The sequence below is a fragment of the Cherax quadricarinatus genome, chromosome 97 (genome assembly GCF_038502225.1).
Source record: "Cherax quadricarinatus isolate ZL_2023a chromosome 97, ASM3850222v1, whole genome shotgun sequence".
NCBI classification, from domain to species: domain Eukaryota; kingdom Metazoa; phylum Arthropoda; class Malacostraca; order Decapoda; family Parastacidae; genus Cherax; species Cherax quadricarinatus.
In genome coordinates this window covers 5913325-5937361 of record NC_091388.1, presented here as the reverse complement: position 1 = coordinate 5937361, position 24037 = coordinate 5913325, and the positions used below count along the sequence as shown (strand labels likewise).

General features: G+C 40.3%; 1 protein-coding gene across 1 annotated transcript in view; it reads right to left on the bottom strand.

Annotated features, from left to right (window-relative positions):
• The window catches only part of LOC138855511 (FACT complex subunit SPT16-like), a 55492-nt gene extending 32024 nt beyond the window's left edge, over positions 1-23468 (bottom strand). Inside the window, exons 1-3 of the mRNA XM_070105227.1 lie at positions 23323-23468; positions 7221-7369; positions 3463-3631 (exon numbers count right to left, since the gene is read on the bottom strand). Coding sequence (XP_069961328.1) covers positions 3463-3631; positions 7221-7369; positions 23323-23466 — 462 coding nt within the window. The 5' untranslated portion in view covers positions 23467-23468. The remainder of the gene's footprint in view (positions 1-3462; positions 3632-7220; positions 7370-23322) is intronic.
• Positions 23469-24037: the final 569 nt, after the last annotated feature.

Genomic DNA, 24037 nt, shown 5'->3' with positions numbered 1-24037 from the left:
CCAAGCCAAACTTAAAGGGGTGGACCTATTTAATCCACTAACAAACTGTTCCCATTCCTGTTGCCTAAGTTCTTGCTTTCTATTCCTTGCATTTGTTAGTGCAGCTTGGAACGTTCTGAGCAGGTCTGGGGTTCTACATTCACGGTATGCTTTACCAATCCTCCTAGCTGCTGCATGTGTTAGATTGCGTAGCTGTGGATCATTATAGTATTTACATTGGTTTTTATTGTTATTTATAGTGGAGGGTCTTTGTTTCCTATTCCTGCCCACTTGATCTGTGAGAACACTCTCAATAGTGGTAATTAAATCATCATTAAATTTTTGTGTGCCAATGGGCTCGTAATTCTTATACCATTGATCCAAGTGGTTAATAAAGTTGTCTCTGTGTTCTGGTTTGAGAATAAGTTTCCTCCTTCTGTATTTAGCTCCTTGATTGCTGGAGATGTGATCAAGATTGACAGTTGTTAGTCTTGGGAAGTGATCAGATAGAAGATCATCAACTATGACAGAGTCATGCATCGTATATGATGTATTAAATCCAAGGCACTGATCAAGTATGCCACCATATATGTGAGTAGGCTCAGTAGTGCCCACAATTCGAACATTATCATGCTCATTTAGCAATTTCACTAGTTTAGTTCCATTGGTGTTTGTTATAGACCCACCAATATTCTTATGTCTGGCATTAAAATCTCCAAGAATGATGGTAGGTTCACTATTGATGTGATCTGGTAAAGCATCAGGTCAAAGCTGGTTCGCTGGGGCATAGAGATTAAAAATGTTTATGGAAAAATCGCCTGCATATACTCTGACACCATGATACTGCATGTTAACTTGACTCTGCAAGGAAAGGAGTGAATGTGGCAAGTTCTTTCTGACATACATCACACAACAGTTGGTTGACCTTAGGTTATAAGCTGCATATCCAGGCAAGTTTGGTGGAGGTGCTCCATCTTTCAATCTACATTCCTGCAAACAGATGACATCAATATTCTTGGTTGCACTAATATGATGTAAGTCAGGCAACCGCTTCCTGATGGAAGCAATGTTCCATGAAAAGATTTGTAGTGTATCCATTGTAGTGAGTTATTACAATCTCTTGCTCATAAGATGGTAAAACTATTATGCTTTGACTACAGTGTGCAGGCACTTAAGAGCAAATAGCATAGTTTGTACGTCTTTATCTTCAGGACCTTTATTTTTAAGCATTTTTCGGCATCTTGACAGCCAGTTAAAAGGCAAGTTTTGAAGGCAAGAGTCATGGGCTTCTTTCTTACAAATTGCTGGAAGCTGAACGGGGATTGCTGCACTTTTGGCATCATCACCATACTCAAGAGCATCATCCTGATCATCCAGCGCTGAGGAGTCAGCACATAAAACATTCAACTCTGACTCCTTTATTTATAGCACCTCAGACTCCTTTAATTACATTTTACTGACTCCAGTAACCCAAGAATTGCTTCCCACTCTGACTTCATGACTCCACAGCCCTGCTATCATCACTGTTTAAGTACATTGTGTTCATGAACGATTATGTTCCATACTCTCTTGATTTTTTTGTACCATGGTACTTAATGCTATTCCTAAACCATGATACTGATACTATTTTTTTTTTAACACCCTGGCCATCTCCCATCAAGGCACGGTGACTTGAAAAAGAAGAAACACTTTCACCATCATTCACACATCACTGACTTGCCAGAGGTATACAGACATGACAGTTTAGATGTCACTCTAAACAGAAAATATCTCCACTCTTCAGAACTTCAGAGTACAGGCACTGTACTTCCCACCTCCAGGACTCAAGTCTGGCTGACCAGTTTCCCTGAATCCCTTCACAAAATATTACTGGAATATGTTTTATACATAAATGTCAATGAAAAAAATTCATGAAATTATTAGATTTTGTTATTATCCTACTGGACCGACCCTGGCTTTGAAGCCAGGGTCGGTCCAGTAGTACAACACCGTGAGCTCAGCTCACTCAAATAAGCTGCGAGTGGTAAATTTGGGCGTACATATGAGAGAATGGGTCTAGGCACTAAGTGTGCGCCATATAAAAAAAATTACGCAGCACACAGTGCATGAGAAAAAAACTGCAGCCATGTTTTTGGTTTAAAACAGCGACTTGGCAGTGCATTTTCCAATGGTTCTTATGGCTGTATTCTCAGTTTCTTGGTCTCATTTGATAGAATGGAAGACATATTATTTTGGGCCAAAAAGAGCTTGAAACTGAGCTCAAAGTAGCAAAAATGTTTGACTTTTGCTGATGTTCAAGAGTAAACAAATCATGTTAAGCGTCCAATGCACGTCAAATGGTGGGTCTAATATGCATTAACGAATGCACTGATATTACATATTTATACAAATATTACAATAATGCAGTAATCTGAATAACAGTAAATCTATTTTTTCTGTGAATTAAAAATCAAAACAGAAAGCAAGAGTAATATAAGAGGGGCCTGGAGATGTGACTAATGAACAGAGAAAATGTTATTTTAGTGCCAGGACTGTCTGCATTGTTTATTCTGGACCCTATTTTGAAATTGGCCTTTCATGAATTTTGTGTGAAATTGGCCAAATTAGTAATTTCAGATCACTTGGTAGTTGAAATAGGTAAATAGGTGGTTTCTTGTAATCAATCAACAGAATGAAAGGAGTTCTAGCGAAATAGCCGAGTTTAATCGACTGGAACAATGGAATTGGTCCAAAATAGGGACCAAGTGGGTGAAATCACCAATGCATAAATATCACCTAGACCACTAACTCTGCAAGATCATAATTCCATAAGTTTTCCATCAAATTTAGTACAGTGGACCCCCGGTTAACGATATTTTTTCACTCCAGAAGTATGTTCAGGTGCCAGTACTGACCAAATTTGTTCCCATAAGGAATATTGTGAAGTAGATTAGTCCATTTCAGACCCCCAAACATACACGTACAAACGCACTTACATAAATACACTTACATAATTGGTCGCATTCGGAGGTGATCGTTATGCGGGGGTCCACTGTACTTTTGGAGTCATTACCTTAGGAAACAATTCTCTATCATTTCACGACATCTTTTTTTTTTAAATTCTTTGACCCTGAGAGCAAGTTTGAGAACAGGGGTTTCGGCACTGCAAGGGTTAACAAGAACATAAATAAGGAGGAACACTGTAGAAGGCCTACTGGCCCATACTAGGTAGGTCCTTGTCAAACCCAAACCCACTAACAAAAATATTTGCCTAACACATTTCCATGCTGCTACGTAAGGAATAACCATGATACCATTATCAAAATCATATAAAAACAAATCACAGAGAACACGATAGCTACTAAAACGTGTGGAAATGCAGGAAAAGAAAAAGAGCGACTACTAAAACGTATGTGGAAACACAGAAAACGAAAAAAGAACCCTAACTAAAACATATACGAAAAACACAGAAAAACAAAAACAAAAATCAAAACTGCGACTGACCTTGAGTGTGTTGATTAACTTGTCGAAGAGTTCCAAGAGCAGCTCGTAATTTTGCTGCATTTTCTCCGGAGGATTGACCATGAAGGTACGACAGATGTTGGAACAATAATTCTTGTACCGCACCCCCATACAACACACGATGGCTCCGAAGTGCATCGCATTTTTATCACTGTAAACAACCATTATTGCTATTTCTGAAGAATAATAATCATAATAGTCACACTCATAATTATCATAATCATAATAAACATTTTTTTTTTTTTTTTTTTTTTCAACAAGTCGGCCGTCTCCCACCGAGGCAGGGTGACCCAAAAAAGAAAGAAAATCCCCAAAAAGAAAATACTTTCATCATCATTCAACACTTTCACCACACTTGCACATTATCACTGTTTTTGCAGAGGTGCTCAGAATACAACAGTCTAGAAGCATACACATATAAAGATACACAACATATCCCTCCAAACTGCCAATATCCCAAACCCCTCCTTTAAAGTGCAGGCATTGTACTTCCCATTTCCAGGACTCAAGTCCGACTATATGAAAATAACCGGTTTCCCTGAATCCCTTCACTAAATATTACCCTGCTCACACTCCAACAGATCGTCAGGTCCCAAGTACCATTCGTCTCCATTCACTCCTATCTAACACGCTCACGCACGCTTGCTGGAAGTCCAAGCCCCTTACCCACAAAACCTCCTTTACCCCCTCTCTCCAACCCTTTCGAGGACGACCCCTACCCCGCCTTCCTTCCCCTATAGATTTATATGCTTTCCATGTCATTCTACTTTGATCCATTCTCTCTAAATGACCAAACCACTTCAACAACCCCTCTTCTGCCCTCTGACTAATACTTTTATTAACTCCACACCTTCTCCTAATTTCCACACTCCGAATTTTCTGCATAATATTTACACCACACATTGCCCTTAAACAGGACATCTCCACTGCCTCCAACCGTCTCCTCGCTGCTGCATTTACCACCCAAGCTTCACACCCATATAAGAGTGTTGGTACTACTATACTTTCATACATTCCCTTCTTTGCCTCCATAGATAACGTTTTTTGACTCCACATATACCTCAACGCACCACTCACCTTTTTTCCCTCATCAATTCTATGATTAACCTCATCCTTCATAAATCCATCCGCCGACACGTCAACTCCCAAGTATCTGAAAACATTCACTTCTTCCATACCCCTCCTCCCCAATTTGATATCCAATTTTTCTTTATCTAAATCATTTGACACCCTCATCACCTTACTCTTTTCTATGTTCACTTTCAACTTTCTACCTTTACACACATTCCCAAACTCATCCACTAACCTTTGCAATTTTTCTTTAGAATCTCCCATAAGCACAGTATCATCAGCAAAAAGTAACTGTGTCAATTCCCATTTTGAATTTGATTCCCCATAATTTAATCCCACCCCTCTCCCAAACACCCTAGCATTTACTTCCTTAACAACCCCATCTATAAATATATTAAACAACCATGGTGACATCACACATCCCTGTCTAAGACCTACTTTTACCGGGAAATAGTCTCCCTCTCTTCTACACACCCTAACCTGAGCCTCACTATCTTCATAAAAACTCTTTACAGCATTTAATAACTTACCACCTATTCCATATACTTGCAACATCTGCCACATTGCTCCTCTATCCACTCTATCATATGCCTTTTCTAAATCCATAAATGCAATAAAAACTTCCCTACCTTTATCTAAATACTGTTCACATATATGCTTCAATGTAAACACTTGATCTACACATCCCCTACCCACTCTGAAACCTCCTTGCTCATCCGCAATCCTACATTCTGTCTTACCTCTAATTCTTTCAATTATAACCCTACCGTACACTTTTCCTGGTATACTCAGTAAGCTTATTCCTCTATAATTTTTACAGTCTCTTTTGTCCCCTTTCCCTTTATATAAAGGGACTATACATGCTCTCCGCCAATCCCTAGGTACCTTCCCCTCTTTCATACATTTATTGAACAAAAGTACCAACCACTCCAACACTATATCCCCCCCTGCTTTTAACATTTCTGTCATGATCCCATCAGTACCAGCTGCTTTACCCCCTTTCATTTTACGTAATGCCTCACGTACCTCCCCCACACTTACATTCTGCTCTTCTTCACTCCTAAAAGATGGTATACCTCCCTGACCAGTGCATGAAATTACTGCCTCTGTTTCTTCCTTAACATTTAAAAGTTCCTCAAAATATTCTCGCCATCTACCTAATACCTCCATCTCCCCATCTACTAACTCCCCTACTCTGTTTTTAACTGACAAATCCATATTTTCCCTTGGCTTTCTTAACTTGTTTAACTCACTCCAAAATTTTTTCTTATTTTCATTAAAATTTCTTGACAGTGCCTCTCCCACTCTATCATCTGCTCTCCTTTTGCACTCTCTCATTACTCTCTTTACCTTTCTTTTACTCTCCATATATTCTGCTCTTCTTATAACACTTCTTATAACTATAATACATAAAAAATGAGTAATAATAAAAAATATCAATAATATTAAATAACAACAATAAATAATAGCAATAATAATATATATAAAGTAACAGGACACAAGTGCAACTATTGTGGCACCGTTTCGCTCTCCAGGAGCTTTATCAAGCCATTACTGGCTTGATAAAGCCAGTAATGGCTTGACAAAGCTCCTGGAGAGCGAAACGTTGCAACAATAAAATGTCACATTAGTTGTACTTGTGTCCTTTTACTTTACATATTGTCGGTAATTCTACCAACTTTATTACAATAATAATATATACTAATAAGTGACTAAACTGCAGAGCATTTTGGGCAGGCTAAAGGAAAAACAAAATTTTTATATATATGTACACGTCATGAGAAATGAAGGAGTCAAGAATAGAAATTCTGAATTGTATATAACAAATTTTTGGTACAATAAACTTAATTTATGATTTGGGTTCATTCTGGGGCTCAAATTACTTTTTTTTTTTACATGCTGCTCATTTCCCACTGAGGCAGGGTGACCCAAAAATGAAGAAACACTTTCATCATCACTCACTCCATCACTGTAACATCTTCATTCATCCTTCAGAGTACAGGCACTGTACTTCCCACCCCCAGAACTATAACATTTTTATTCATCCTTCAGAGTACAGGCACTGTACTTCCCACCCCCAGAACTATAACATTTTTATTCATCCTTTAGAGTACAGGCACAGTACTTCCCACCCCCAGAACTGTAACATCTTCACTCATCCTTCAGAGTACAGGCACTGTACTTCCCACCCCCAGAACTGTAACATCTTCACTCATCCTTCAGAGTACAGGCACTGTACTTCCCACCCCCAGAACTGTAACATCTTCACTCATCCTTCAGAGTACAGGCACTGTACTTCCCACCCCCAGGACTATAACATCCTCACTCATCCTTCAGAGTACAGGCACTGTACTTCCCACCCCCAGGACTATAACATCCTCACTCATCCTTCAGAGTACAGGCACTGTACTTCCCACCTCCAGAATTACTGGATGGTAAACCATGTATAATAAAAATTTCCTGAAGTGAACAATTCCTTCCAGGACAGGGACAAGGATTTCCAGGAGTGGACGAAGATTTCCAGGAGTGAACGAAGATTTCCAGGAATGGACGAAGATTTCCAGGAGCAGACAAGGATTTCCAGCAGTGGATAAGGATTTCCAGCAGTGGACAAGGACTTCCAGGGCAGCTTAATAACTAGAAAAAAGTAACTACTATTCCACAGGTACCTGGATACACTGAACTTGAGGGCATAATTTCCCCCAGACTGGATAATCGGTGGATAACACGGCTCTATCTGCTGGGTGTCGAAATTCCCGACATATTTCTTGTCAGTCATGGCTTGCTCCACTCCCTCGGCTAGCTTGGCATGCTTAACCTAAAACAAAACAAAAAACAAAAAATTACAGGTCAAATTCTTTAACATCTCTACACTGATAAAGCCTTTAAATAATTTTAAAGTACAGGCGTTCCTTGACTTACAATATTTCAACTTTACGATGGTACAGCACCAATTACTTTGGAGATGATACTTAACCCTTAAACGATCCAAACGTATATATATGTTCATGCGCGTAGCGCCCCAAACGTATATATACATTTTCTTTGTCATTCATTCAACATTGCCACAATAAGCCTGAGTCACCTAGACATGAGAGAATGGGTGTGCACACTCACTGTGCACCATATTAAAATAATTGGGGATGCCTGGGTACCATATGCTCCTTTTTCCTTTTAAAAGAAAAGATTTTTTTTTTCTCAAAAAATTTGGGGCGCTACGCGAGTGAACGTATATATACGTTTGGACCGTTTAAGGGTTAAGATAATTACCCAGCATGAAGACTGCAAGTCCATAACTTGTATTCATTTATTGACTTTCCAATACTGTACTGGTAACTGGTTACAGTAATTATTTGTTTATTTACTTAGTGACAGCAAATTTTTTTTATTAACACATCGGCCGTCTCCCACCAAAGGCAGGGTGGCCCGAAAAAGAAAAACTTTCATCATTCACTCCATCACTGTCTTGCAAGAGGTGCACTTACACTATAGTTATAAAACTGCAACATTAACACCACTCCTTCAGAGTGCAGACTTCTCATCTCCAGGACTCAAGTCTGGCCTGCTGGTTTCCCTGAATCCCTTCGTAAATGTTACCTTGCTTACACTCCAACAGCACGTCAAGTTCTAAAAACTACTTGTCTCCATTTGCTCCTAACATGCTCATGCACGCTTGCTGGAAGTCCAAGCCCATGGCACACAAAACCTCCCTTACCCCCTCCCTCTGACCTCTCATTTTAATTAATTGTATTTTTAATCATGCATTAGTTGCTAGCTTGTCCAAACTCTGTGTCTAACACAATAATACAATAGTGCCCCCATATCCACAGATTCGGTTTCCGACTTGCATCATAAGTCAAGGACCACCTGTATGCATAACATCTAATTTTTTTTTTTTTTTTTATTATCACACTGGCCGATTCCCACCAAGGCAGGGTGGCCCGAAAAAGAAAAACCTTCACCATCATTCACTCCATCACTGTCTTGCCAGAAGGGTGCTTTACACTACAGTTTTTAAACTGCAACATTAACACCCCTCCTTCAGAGTGCAGGCACTGTACTTCCCATCTCCAGGACTCAAGTCCGGCCTGCCGGTTTCCCTGAATCCCTTCATAAATGTTACTTTGCTCACACTCCAACAGCACGTCAAGTATTAAAAACCATTTGTCTCCATTCACTCCTATCAAACACGCTCACGCATGCCTGCTGGAAGTCCAAGCCCCTCGCACACAAAACCTCCTTTACCCCCTCCCTCCAACCCTTCCTAGGCCGACCCCTACCCCGCCTTCCTTCCACTACAGACTGATACACTCTTGAAGTCATTCTGTTTCGCTCCATTCTCTCTACATGTCCGAACCACCTCAACAACCCTTCCTCAGCCCTCTGGACAACAGTTTTGGTAATCCCGCACCTCCTCCTAACTTCCAAACTACGAATTCTCTGCATTATATTCACACCACACATTGCCCTCAGACACGACATCTCCACTGCCTCCAGCCTTCTCCTCGCTGCAACATTCATCACCCACGCTTCACACCCATATAAGAGCGTTGGTAAAACTATACTCTCATACATTCCCCTCTTTGCCTCCAAGGACAAAGTTCTTTGTCTCCACAGACTCCTAAGTGCACCACTCACTCTTTTTCCCTCATCAATTCTATGATTCACCTCATCTTTCATAGACCCATCCGCTGACACGTCCACTCCCAAATATCTGAATACGTTCACCTCCTCCATACTCTCTCCCTCCAATCTGATATTCAATCTTTCATCACCTAATCTTTTTGTTATCCTCATAACCTTACTCTTTCCTGTATTCACCTTTAATTTTCTTCTTTTGCACACCCTACCAAATTCATCCACCAATCTCTGCAACTTCTCTTCAGAATCTCCCAAGAGCACAGTGTCATCAGCAAAGAGCAGCTGTGACAACTCCCACTTTGTGTGTGATTCTTTATCTTTTAACTCCACGCCTCTTGCCAAGACCCTCGCATTTACTTCTCTTACAACCCCATCTATAAATATATTAAACAACCACGGTGACATCACACATCCTTGTCTAAGGCCTACTTTTACTGGGAAATAATTTCCCTCTTTCCTACATACTCTAACTTGAGCCTCACTATCCTCGTAAAAACTCTTCACTGCTTTCAGTAACCTACCTCCTACACCATACACTTGCAACATCTGCCACATTGCCCCCCTATCCACCCTGTCATACGCCTTTTCCAAATCCATAAATGCCACAAAGACCTCTTTAGCCTTATCTAAATACTGTTCACTTATATGTTTCACTGTAAACACCTGGTCCACACACCCCCTACCTTTCCTAAAGCCTCCTTGTTCATCTGCTATCCTATTCTCCGTCTTACTCTTAATTCTTTCAATTATAACTCTACCATACACTTTACCAGGTACACTCAACAGACTTTTTTTTTTTTTATTATCACACCGGCCGATTCCCACCAAGGCAGGGTGGCCCGAAAAAGAAAAACTTTCACCATCATTCACTCCATCACTGTCTTGCCAGAAGGGTGCTTTACACTACAGTTTTTAAACTGCAACATTAACACCCCTCCTTCAGAGTGCAGGCACTGTACTTCCCATCTCCAGGACTCAAGTCCGGCCTGCCGGTTTCCCTGAATCCCTTCATAAATGTTACTTTGCTCACACTCCAACAGCACGTCAAGTATTAAAAACCATTTGTCTCCATTCACTCCTATCAAACACGCTCACGCATGCCTGCTGGAAGTCCAAGCCCCTCGCACACAAAACCTCCTTTACCCCCTCCCTCCAACCCTTCCTAGGCCGACCCCTACCCCGCCTTCCTTCCACTACAGACTGATACACTCTTGAAGTCATTCTGTTTCGCTCCATTTTCTCTACATGTCCGAACCACCTCAACAACCCTTCCTCAGCCCTCTGGACAACAGTTTTGGTAATCCCGCACCTCCTCCTAACTTCCAAACTACGAATTCTCTGCATTATATTCACACCACACATTGCCCTCAGACATGACATCTCCACTGCCTCCAGCCTTCTCCTCGCTGCAACATTCATCACCCACGCTTCACACCCATATAAGAGCGTTGGTAAAACTATACTCTCATACATTCCCCTCTTTGCCTCCAAGGACAAAGTTCTTTGTCTCCACAGACTCCTAAGTGCACCACTCACTCTTTTTCCCTCATCAATTCTATGATTCACCTCATCTTTCATAGACCCATCCGCTGACACGTCCACTCCCAAATATCTGAATACGTTCACCTCCTCCATACTCTCTCCCTCCAATCTGATATTCAATCTTTCATCACCTAATCTTTTTGTTATCCTCATAACCTTACTCTTTCCTGTATTCACCTTTAATTTTCTTCTTTTGCACACCCTACCAAATTCATCCACCAATCTCTGCAACTTCTCTTCAGAATCTCCCAAGAGCACAGTGTCATCAGCAAAGAGCAGCTGTGACAACTCCCACTTTGTGTGTGATTCTTTATCTTTTAACTCCACGCCTCTTGCCAAGACCCTCGCATTTACTTCTCTTACAGCCCCATCTATAAATATATTAAACAACCACGGTGACATCACACATCCTTGTCTAAGGCCTACTTTTACTGGGAAAAAATTTCCCTCTTTCCTACATACTCTAACTTGAGCCTCACTATCCTCGTAAAAACTCTTCACTGCTTTCAGTAACCTACCTCCTACACCATACACTTGCAACATCTGCCACATTGGCCCCCTATCCACCCTGTCATACGCCTTTTCCAAATCCATAAATGCCACAAAGACCTCTTTAGCCTTATCTAAATACTGTTCACTTATATGTTTCACTGTAAACACCTGGTCCACACACCCCCTACCTTTCCTAAAGCCTCCTTGTTCATCTGCTATCCTATTCTCCGTCTTACTCTTAATTCTTTCAATTATAACTCTACCATACACTTTACCAGGTACACTCAACAGACTTATCCCCCTATAATTTTTGCACTCTCTTTTATCCCCTTTGCCTTTGTACAAAGGAACTATGCATGCTCTCTGCCAATCCCTAGGTACATCTAAATCTAGTCTATATATACATAGAGACCACACATTTCTGATATACCACAGTATATCTGGTATACACAGTGACATACTATAATACACTGTATACATATGAAGTCATGTATACTATACCACTGACATACTGTACTATATTATTATACATAGTTTACAACATTTTGTATACATAAGAACATAAGAACGATGGAACACTGCAGAAGGCCTACTGGCCCATGCGAGGCAGGTCCAAGTCTCCTACCGGCTTAAGCCAATGCACCCAACCTAGTCAGGTCAGGTCACATTGACTTAAAGGAGGAACACGGCAACCGACCTGGTAGCACAAGCTATCAGGTCTAACTCACACCCACCCACTTCTACTCATGTATTTATCCAACCTATTTTTAAAGCTACACAACGTTCTGGCCTCTATAACGGTACTTGGGAGTTTGTTCCACTCATCCACAACTCTATTACCAAACCAGTACTTTCCTATATCCTTCCTGAATCTGAATTTTTCCAACTTAAAACCATTGCTGCGAGTCCTGTCTAGGCTAGATATTTTCAGCACACTATTTACATCCCCTTTATTTATTCCTGTCTTCCATTTATACACTTCAATCATATCCCCCCTAATTCTAGGTCTTTCTAGAGAGTGCAGTTTCAGGGCCCTTAGTCTATCCTCATAGGGAAGGTTTCTGATACATGGGATCAACTTTGTCATCCTCCTTTGTACATTTTCCAGAGAATTTATATCCATTCTGTAATACGGTGACCAAAACTGTGCAGCATAATCTAAATGAGGCCTAACCAAGGATGTATAGAGTTGAAGAACAACCTGAGGACTCCTATTATTTATGCTTCTTAATATGAAGCCAAGGATTCTATTAGCTTTATTGCGAACACTTATGCACTGTTGTCTTGGTTTCAGATTACTGCTAACCAGAACTCCTAAATCTTTTTCGCAATCCGTAATATTAAGATCTACATTATTTAGTTTATATGTGGCATGGTTATTGTCCTGTCCAACATTTAGAACTTTGCATTTGTCTATATTAAACTGCATCTGGCACTTCTCCGACCACTGCATCAGTCTATTCAAATCTTCCTGGAGTGCTCGAATGTCCTCGTCAGAATGAATTCGACGGCCTATTTTGGTGTCATCGGCAAACTTGCCGATGTCGCTCTTTATGCCCTCATCTATGTCGTTTATGTAGATTGTGAACAGCAGGGGGCCCAACACTGACCCCTGTGGAACACCGCTCGTGACGCTTCCCCACTCTAATTTCTCCCCATTTATGCAAACTCTCTGCTGCCTATTTGTCAACCATGCCTCTATCCAGGAAAAAATCTCTCCTCCTATTCCATGTGCTTTAATTTTCCTCAATAGTCTCTGATGTGGCACCCTGTCAAAAGCCTTACTGAAGTCCATATACACAATATCATATTCATTACCATGATCTACCTCCTCAAATACCTTAGTGAAAAAAGTTAATAAATTCGTAAGGCAGGAACGCCCCTTTGTAAAACCATGCTGAGATTCGTTGATTAATTTATGCTTTTCAAGGTGGCTACGAACTGCCTCGGCAATTATTGATTCCATAAATTTTCCCACTATGGAGGTTAGGCTTATTGGTCTATAGTTCGAAGCTAAGGACCTGTCACCTGTTTTGAAAATAGGTATCACATTTGCCATTTTCCACTTATCTGGCACCATGCCAGTTTGTAGTGATATGTTGAAAAGATTAGCCAAAGGTGTGCTAAGCTCCTCTTTACATTCCTTTAGAACCCTTGCATACAGTTCATCAGGGCCTGGGGATTTGTTAGGTTTTAATTTATCTATTTGCCTAAGGACCATGTCACTTGTGACCCTAATAGTGCACAGTTTATTATCGTCCTGTTCTACATAATTTATCATTACTGGAATATCGCTGGTATCCTCCTGTGTAAAAACTGAGAGGAAGTATGTGTTAAAAATTCTACACATTTCCTTATCACTGTCAGTGAGCTGACCCGAGGAACTTTTGAGTGGGCCTATCTTGTCCCTGATCTTACTTCTGTATACCTGAAAGAATCCTTTTGGGTTAGTCTTCGATTCTCTTGCAACTTTAACCTCATAATCTCTGTTTGCTTTTCTAATTCCCTTTTTTATTTCTCTCTTTAACTGAATATATCGATTTCTCAATTGCCCCTCTCCTCTTTTGATTTGCCTATGTATGCCTCTCTTTTGACCAATCAGATATTTTAATCTATTGTTCATCCATTTAGGATCATTTTTGTTTGATCTGATTTCCCTATTTGGAACATAATTTGACTGAGCAGCTAGAACTATGCCCTGGAAAGCATCATATCGGCAACCATCACCACCTACCTGACCCTTAGTCAGGTCATTCCAGTTCAGCCCACCTAAGTAATTTTTCAGTCCTATGAAATCAGCCAAGCGAAAGTCAGGGACACTACATACAAATAAATTACTGTGATACAGTCTATGAAATTAATTATGTACACACAGGGTTAATGCTCAAAAATAGTCCACAAGGAGACAGAAACTCAGGATATTAATTGATCTGTTTATCATGACCCCTTTTTGGGATCATCTACTGAAGAGGACCCCAGAAGGGGTTGAAATTTACAGATCTTTTAATCTCTTGAGTTTCAAACTCAAGTGGGGTTAGTGTTGAACATTGACAAGTGTTCATTACACTTCAAATAATAAGAACATAAGAAAAGAGGAACACTGCAGCAGGCCTACTGGCCCATACTAGGCAGGTCCTTCTCAATCACAAACTCACTAGCAAAACATTTGCTCAACCCATTTTCAAAGCACAGATCACCACATTCCTGACACACACAACTGCAAATGCTGTTTGATACATTGTTCAACCTCTAGTTAATTAAAATACTAGTTTAGCTGGCATCAATGTATAATTTCAGTCATTCTAATTAACCCTTTGAGGATCGACAGGCCCTCTCTGAGACTCGTTCTCAGGGTCGGCCAAATTTAAAAAAAAAAAATTCTTATGAAATGATAGAGAATCTTTTCCCGATCATAATGACACCAAAAGTATGAAATTTGATGGAAAACTTATGGAATTATGCTCTCGCGAAGTTAGCAGTCTCGACGATGTTTATGCATTGCCAATTTTGCCCACTTTGAGCCCCATTTTCAGCCAATTCCACTGTACTAGTCGACAAAAAACATGAACATTTCGCTAGAACTCCATTTTTTCTATCGAATGAGTGCAAGAAACCACCCATTTACCAATTTCAACTATCCAGTACAGTGGTCAGAATTTAGCAATTTTGTCAATTTCACACAAATTTCAAAAGATGCCAATTTCTGAATAGGGTCCAGAATAAACAAGAAAGACATTCCTGGCACTAAAATGATATTTCCTCTGTTCATTAGTCACGTCTCAAGGTCCCTCTTACATTCTTTTGCTTTCCGCTTTGAATTTTTATTCTCACAAAAAAATAGAAGATTTACTGTTATGCAGACTACTGCATTAGTGTAAAAAATGGTATAAATAATATTGGCACACTTGCAAAAGAATATTAGACTCACCAGTTGACGTGTATTGGACTCTTGGCATGATTTGTTTACTTTTGAACTTTGGTAAAAATCGAACATTTCTGCTGCTTTGAGCTCAATTTCAAGGTACTTTTCATTGTGAAACCAGTCAAAATCATCTCAATTTCTGTAATATGTCTTCCATTCTATAAAATGAGACCAAGAAAACTAGAATACAACAATAAATACCACATGAAAATATAGTGCAAAGTCGCTGTTTTATTCCAAAAAAAAAAAACGGTCAAAGTTTTTTTCTCATTATGCACTATGTGCTGCAGGATTTTCTTTTATACTGTGCGCACTGACCACATAGACCCATTCTTTCATATGTAGGCCTACCAGCTTTCTCCCACTAGATTTGAGGGCGCTAGAATTTAGGCGTACTAGTACGTCAAAAACCCTGGGTCGTAAGCCATACTAGTACGGCCGAAACCCTTAAAGGGTTAATTGCATTTTAAATCATGCATTAGTTGCTAACCTGTCCAAACTCTGTGTCTAACACAATAATACAATAGTGCCCCCATATCCACAGATTCGGTTTCCATGGTTTCAGTTATCCACGGTTTACCCTGACCTAAAAATAACCCTTAATTTTGCTTAATAATAATGACACCAAAGCACAAAAGTAGTGATGGTGGTAGTTGCTCAAAGCCTAAGAGAAGCTGTGAAGTTCTGCCCATCAGTGAAAAAGCGATAATTCTCCACTTCTTCTTTCAACAAACTGGCCATATCCCACCAAGGCAGGGTGGCCCAAAAAGAAAAGCAAAAGTTTCTCTTTTTAAATTTAGTAATATATACAGGAGAAGGGGTTACCAGCCCCTTTCTCCCGGCATTTTAGTCGCCTCTTACAACACGCATGACTTACGGAGGAAGAATTCTGTTCCGCTTCCCCATGGAGGTAAGAGGAAATAAACAAGAACAAGAACTAGAAAGAAAATAGAAGAAAACCCAGAGGGGTGTGTATATATATGCTTGTACATGTATGTGTAGTGTGACCTAAGTGTAAGTAGAAGTAGCAAGACGTACCTGAAATCCTGCATGTGTATAGAACATATTTATTAGAAACATTTCAGTACTGGGACCCTGATCACTTCTAACATAGAAGTTAAAAAGACAGTATATACAAGCAGTACCAACAATACCACCAGTCCGATAACATTCTTCTTTGCAAATATACAGGGTCTAAAGCCAGCAACAAACAACAAAATACCTTTCATCCGTGGACTGCTTGCAGAGGCAAAGGCAATGTTCGCGGCTTTCACTGAGACCCACATAAAGGATCACTTGGACAACGAAATATGGATCCCAGGTTACAACCTATACAGATGTGACAGAGTGAACAGGCAAAAGGGGGGGGTTGGCCTGTACATTGCAGAGTCACTTGTTTGCACAGAACTGCTAAATGCCTCAAATGATGTAGTGGAAGTTTTAGCAGTAAAGGTCGAGAACCAAAACCTAGTCATTGTGATAGTCTACAAGCCTCCGGATGCAACATCCCAGCAATTCCAGGAACAGCTGTTAAAAATTGACCACTGTCTGGAAAACCTTCCAGCTCCTGCACCCAACATCTTGCTCCTGGGGGATTTCAACTTAAGGCACCTAAAATGGAGGAATATAGCAAATAATATTGTTGCAGTAATAACACCAGGAGGCAGCTCTGATGAAAACTCACACTCACGCGAGCTTTTAAATCTCTGCACAAAATTCAATTTAAACCAGCAAATAATAGAGCCTACTAGACTGGAGAATACACTAGACCTCATCTTCACTAACAATGATGATCTGATAAGAAATATCACCATATCAAAAACAATATACTCAGATCACAACATAATTGAGGTTCAGTCATGTATGCGCGGAGCCCCAGACCGACATAATGAGATTAGTCACGAGGGAGCATTCACCAAATTCAACTTCAATAACAAAAACATAAAGTGGGACCAAGTAAACCAAGTCCTAACCGATATAAGCTGGGAAGATATACTAAGCAACACAGACCCCAACTTATGCCTAGAACAGATTAACTCGGTAGCACTCGATGTATGCACAAGGCTTATTCCTCTAAGAAAAAGGAGGAGTAGATGTAAAACAGAAAGAGACAGGCGCTCCCTTTACAGGCGACGGAAAAGAATAACAGAGCGGCTAAAAGAGGTCAATATATCTGAAATGCGTAGGGAGACACTGGTCAGAGAAATAGCAAGCATCGAACTTAAGCTAAAAGAATCCTTTAGGAGTCAGGAATCGCGGGAAGAACTAAAAGCCATAAATGAAATCGAAAGAAACCCAAAGTATTTCTTCTCCTATGCCAAATCAAAATCGAGAACAACGTCCAGTATTGGGCCCCTACTTAAACAAGATGGGTCCTACACAGATGACAACAAGGAAATGAGTGAGCTACTCAAGTCCCAATATGACTCAGTTTTTAGCAAGCCGCTAACCAGACTGAGAGTCGAAGATCAAAATGAATTTTTTATGAGAGAGCCACAAAATTTGATTAACACAAGCCTATCCGATGTTATCCTGACGCCAAATGACTTCGAACAGGCGATAAATGACATGCCCATGCACTCTGCCCCAGGGCCAGACTCATGGAACTCTGTGTTCATCAAGAACTGCAAGAAGCCCCTATCACGAGCCTTTTCCATCCTATGGAGAGGGAGCATGGACACGGGGGTCGTCCCACAGTTACTAAAAACAACAGACATAGCCCCACTCCACAAAGGGGGCAGTAAAGCAACAGCAAAGAACTACAGACCAATAGCACTAACATCCCATATCATAAAAATCTTTGAAAGGGTCCTAAGAAGCAAGATCACCACGCATCTAGAAACCCATCAGTTACACAACCCAGGGCAACATGGGTTTAGAACAGGTCGCTCCTGTCTGTCTCAACTATTGGATCACTACGACAAGGTCCTAAATGCACTAGAAGACAAAAAGAATGCAGATGTAATATATACAGACTTTGCAAAAGCCTTCGACAAGTGTGACCATGGCGTAATAGCGCACAAAATGCGTGCTAAAGGAATAACAGGAAAAGTCGGTCGATGGATCTATAATTTCCTCACTAACAGAACACAGAGAGTAGTCGTCAACAGAGTAAAGTCCGAGGCAGCTACGGTGAAAAGCTCTGTTCCACAAGGCACAGTACTCGCTCCCATCTTGTTCCTCATCCTTATATCCGACATAGACAAGGATGTCAGCCACAGCACCGTGTCTTCCTTTGCAGATGACACCCGAATCTGCATGACAGTGTCTTCCATTGCAGACACTGCAAAGCTCCAGGCAGACATCAACCAAATCTTTCAGTGGGCTGCAGAAAACAATATGAAGTTCAACGATGAGAAATTTCAATTACTCAGATATGGTAAACATGAGGAAATTAAATCTTCATCAGAGTACAAAACAAATTCTGGCCACAAAATAGAGCGAAACACCAACGTCAAAGACCTGGGAGTGATCATGTCGGAGGATCTCACCTTCAAGGACCATAACATTGTATCAATCGCATCTGCTAGAAAAATGACAGGATGGATAATGAGAACCTTCAAAACTAGGGAGGCCAAGCCCATGATGACACTCTTCAGGTCACTTGTTCTATCTAGGCTGGAATATTGCTGCACACTAACAGCACCTTTCAAGGCAGGTGAAATTGCCGACCTAGAAAATGTACAGAGAACTTTCACGGCGCGCATAACGGAGATAAAACACCTCAATTATTGGGAGCGCTTGAGGTTCCTAAACCTGTATTCCCTGGAACGCAGGAGGGAGAGATACATGATTATATACACCTGGAAAATCCTAGAGGGACTAGTACCGAACTTGCACACGAAAATCACCCACTACGAAAGCAAAAGACTTGGCAGACGATGCACCATCCCCCCAATGAAAAGCAGGGGTGTCACTAGCACGTTAAGAGACCATACAATAAGTGTCAGGGGCCCGAGACTGTTCAACTGCCTCCCAGCACACATAAGGGGGATTACCAACAGACCCCTGGCAGTCTTCAAGCTGGCACTGGACAAGCACCTAAAGTCAGTTCCGGATCAGCCGGGCTGTGGCTCGTATGTTGGTTTGCGTGCAGCCAGCAGCAACAGCCTGGTTGATCAGGCTCTGATCCACCAGGAGGCCTGGTCTCAGACCGGGCCGCGGGGGCGTTGACCCCCGGAACTCTCTCCAGGTAAACTCCAGAGAGTGAGGTGTGAGTGACACACGATGACCTGAAGAATGTTATGTTGGGATGAAGGTGGGTAGACGATGTGATCACGTGGCTCCTGTGTTGTAGAAAATGGTATAAAATACCGACAAGTTGAAGATTAAGACACGTGTAACAGTTGGGTATCTCTATTGATGAAATGTTTTGCCTACACAGTAGACTTCTTCAGTCAAATACAGAGGCAACAGTAGTAATGAAATAATGATGTGATCAGTCCATCAACCTCGGATAAGAAGATTAGAGGTGGTCAGTCCCTCAGCCTGGAGAAGAGTTCAGCTCCATGGAGCTGAACTCTTCTCTAGGCTGAGGGACTGACCACCTCAAATACTTTTTCTCCAAGGTTGATGGACTGATTACATCATCTTTATTTCACTACTACACCTGCTGTCTCTGTATTTGACTGAAGAAGGCTACTGTGTAGGTGACATGTTTGATCAATAAAGATACCTAACTGTTATACATGTGTCTTAATTTTCACCAAGGTTCATACCATACAGAATATGTTATGCCAGAATACCTTATTGGCTTATAAATTGTCTATACCGTAAACCTATCTAGCACGATAAAAAAAAAAACTGAGAAAAAGTTTAGATTTAGTGAAAAAAATATAGAAAACTGTATATAAACATTTCAATGTTACTTATCATTTCATTACTGGGCTTCAAGAACCTAAGAAAGGAAGTACTGGCCCATACCAGGCAGGTCCTTTTCAAACCCAAACCCACTAAAAATTATTTGCCAACCCATTATCAATGTTATGTAAGCAATAAGCTTTGATAATCCTATTAACCCACGTGCAAGTCCCACTCAAATCCAACCCCTTTCACTCGTATATTTATCTAACCTATACTTGAAGCTGCTCAAAGCTTTACCTTCAATAACCCTACTAGGTTGTGCAAGAAAGGTATACAATACTGACAAGATGAAAGTTAAGACACATGTGCAACGTCTGGGTATCTTTATTGTAGAAGTTTCACCATCCAGTGGCTTGATCAATACAAATTCCAGGACATAACTTCAAGACAGTAGAACTATATACAAAAGACGAGGTAATCAGTCCCTCAGCCTTGGAGTTGTTGTGAAGAGTACCGCAGTTGTGGGAAACAGCTGTATTAATAATAATAAAATCCTTTCTAAATCTAAATATATCCAATCTGAATCCAATACTCCCAGTTTTTTCTTGAAGGGATATAGCATGCACAGATCAGAATTTTGGTACCTATGCACTATTATTGAAATAATTATTCATGGGGAAGTGGAACAGAATTCTTCCTCCGTAAGCCACGCGTGTTGTAAGAGGCGACTAAAATGCCTGGGGCAAGGGGCTAGTAACTCCTTCTCTTGTATAAATTACTAAATTTAAAAAGAGAAACTTTCGCCTTTGTTTTTGGGCCACCCCGCCTTGGTGGGATACGGCCGGTGGGTTGAAGAAAAAAAAAAAAGCTAAATAATAGGTTAGATAAATACATGAGTGAAAGGGGTTGGATTTGAGTGGGACTTGCGCATGGGTTAATAGGATTATCAAAGCTTATTGCATGGGTAACCCTGATAATGGGCTGAGGAAATACTTTTGTTATGGGGTTTGGGTTTGAGAAGAATCTGCCTAGTATGGGCCAGTAGGCTTACTGCAATATTCTTTTTTTTTTTCACCAAACCAGCCATATCCCACTGAGGCAAGGTGTATACAGAAGGGGTTACTAGCCCCTTGCTTCTGGCATTTTAGTTGCTTCTTATGACACGCTTTGTCCAGCCAGTTTGAAAAAGTTCCTGGAGAGTGAAATGTTGCCACAATAAAATGTCACACTGGTTGCACTTGTTTCCTTTTACCTAACACAAAGGTCATGTACACACTGCTAAAAACATTGCCTCGGTTAAATATTCCTTTCACCACGAAATTCATTCTGATTTCAGCTACAATTCAAATGTAGAGTGAAGTGATTTGAATTTTTTTTTTTTTTACATAAATTCCACTCAATGGAACAATTTATTATGTATAAGATGAAGTAGTACTTTGAAAATGGTATAAATATTGAAAAGCTCATGCACATATAACGTGCACATAGGAGAGAGAAGTTTATGACGATGTTTCAGTCCGACTTGGACCATCTGCAGTGCTCCTCTTTTTTAACCCCTTGACTGTCGCAATCCCCAATCCTGAGGTGTCTCCTGGGGTCGCAAAATTTCAAAAAAAAAAAAAAAAATTATATTTTCTTATGAAATGAGAATCTTTTCCTGATTGTAATGACACAAAAAAACTGAATTTGATGGAAAACTGATGGAATTACGCTCTCGTGAAGTTAGCGACCTCGGCGATATTTACAAATCGGCGATTTCGTCCACTTTGAGCCCTATTTTCGGCTAATTCCATTGTTCCAGTCAACCAAACTCGTAGCTATTTCTTTAGAACTCTAATTTTTCTATCGCTTGAGTACAAGAAACTGCCCATTTACCGATTTCAACTACCCAATAATGTGGTCAGAAATTTGCAATTTGGCCAATTTCACGAAAATTAAAAAATATGACAATTTCAAAATAGGGTCCAGAATGAACAATGTAGACATTCCTGGCTCTAAAATAACATTTTCTTTGTTCATCAGTCATGTCTCCAGGCCCCTCTGATGTTACTCTTGCTTTCTATTTTGAATTTTTATTCCAATACAAAATAGAAGATTTACTGTTATGAAGACTACTACAATATTTTAATAATTGTATAAATAATGTCAACCCATTCATGATTGCATATTAGAATGGCTACTTGGACATTTATTGGAAAATGACATCATTTGTTTACTTTTGAACATTGGCAAAAATCAAACATTTCCCCTACTTTGAGCTCCATTTCAAGGTTCTTTTCATAGTAAAACCAATCAAAATTACCTCTATTTCTATAGTATATTTTCCATTCTATCAAATGAGACCAGGAAAACAAGAATACAACCATAAATACTATACGAAAATACACCACAAATTTGGTATTTTAATTCCCCTCTTTGCCTCCAAAAAAAAAAAGTGCACCACTCACTCTTTTTCCCTCATCAATTCTATGGTCAGTCCACTTTTTTTTTCCATACTCATTATGCACTGTGGTGCACACTGACCACACAGACTCATTCTCTCACATGTGGGCCTACCAGCTTTCTCCTGCTTGATCTGAAGCCGCTAGAATTTATAAGTATATATACGTCAAAAACAATGGCTCGTAAGACAAATATATACGACCAAAACAGTCAAAGGGTTAATCTTTGACTGACTCCACTACTACTACTACTACCACTACTACTACCTTTACCACTACTACTATTCTTCCTTTCCTACTATCTCTCTTGTCCCGTCCCTGTCTGCTGGTCTATATATACTCCCTCCTTCTCTCCTTTTTGTTAGTGTGACTGTAAATGGTCCAAGTAGGACCAAAATGTTGTAAGCTCCCCTCTTCTATGTGTGGGTTATTTCTGTATTGTTTGTCACAGTATTGTGCCTTTTTGTTATTTACTGACAAGTTAATAATAAAACATAAGTTTAACACTTTGGTATCTATATTGTGGAAAAGTTTCGCCTACACAGTAGGCTTCTTCAGTCGCTTACAGAGAAGAACAGTGGATGATGATGATGATGATGAGTTTGTGGTAATCAGTCCCTTAGCCTGGAGTCAATGTGATCAGTCCATCACTTTGATCAAGATTGATGGAATTATTACATCAACTCCAGGCTGAGGGACTGACTACATTAACTCCAGACTGAGGGACTGATTACATTAACTCCAGACTGAGGGACTGATTACATTAACTCCAGACTGAGGGACTGACTACATTAACTCCAGACTAAGGGACTGACTACTCAAACTCCTCCTGATCTTCAGCATTCTTCCTTGCACTGGACTGAAGAAGACACTGTAGCAAAACATCTCCACAATAAAGACACACAAGTACAGCACATGTGCCAGTCTTACCTTCTTATCTCTGTCAATAATATCCATGATTTGTTCCTTAAGATACTTAGAGAAGACATCGACAGTAGCACTACAAGCCTTCTTTATGGTGATGATCTCAGATTCTTCCTTCGGAGACATGACTATTGCCATGTGTGAGCTCATGTCCAGCTAGAAATACAAAAACACTGTTGTACTAATGTAGGTAGAAACATGGCCTATGGGGAAGGGGGGGTTCAGGGGGTACATTGGTCTGGGGTCCAGCTGTGAATCTCTGAAAGGGCCCCATAGCCATAGACGTTTTATTTTCAATTTTCATATGATTGTTTTGGATAAGTTCAACTATTTTTTGTTTATTTAGAAAAATAATTATGGAATAATTCACTTATACTGCCTCTGGCCTGCCCCCAGTGGCCCTAAAGTCTTGTTCCACCTTGCAAAATTTCTCTTGGAGGCCCTGGGTAGAATTACTGAAAATTACTACAACTACCAATGGAAATGAGTCACTGACTTTTTTGGGGTTATGATGCATAATTTACATGCACGTTACCATGTATGATAGTTTCTGTAACTATTTATGTGTACCTGTACATAAATAAACTTACTTTACTGAGCACCTACAGAAATACTTAGCACTTCCAGAGATGTTGACAACCACCACCAATGGAAATAAGATGCTTTTTGGAATTTTTTGGGTTATCCTGGACTGTGATTTACACACGTTACTAGGTATGAT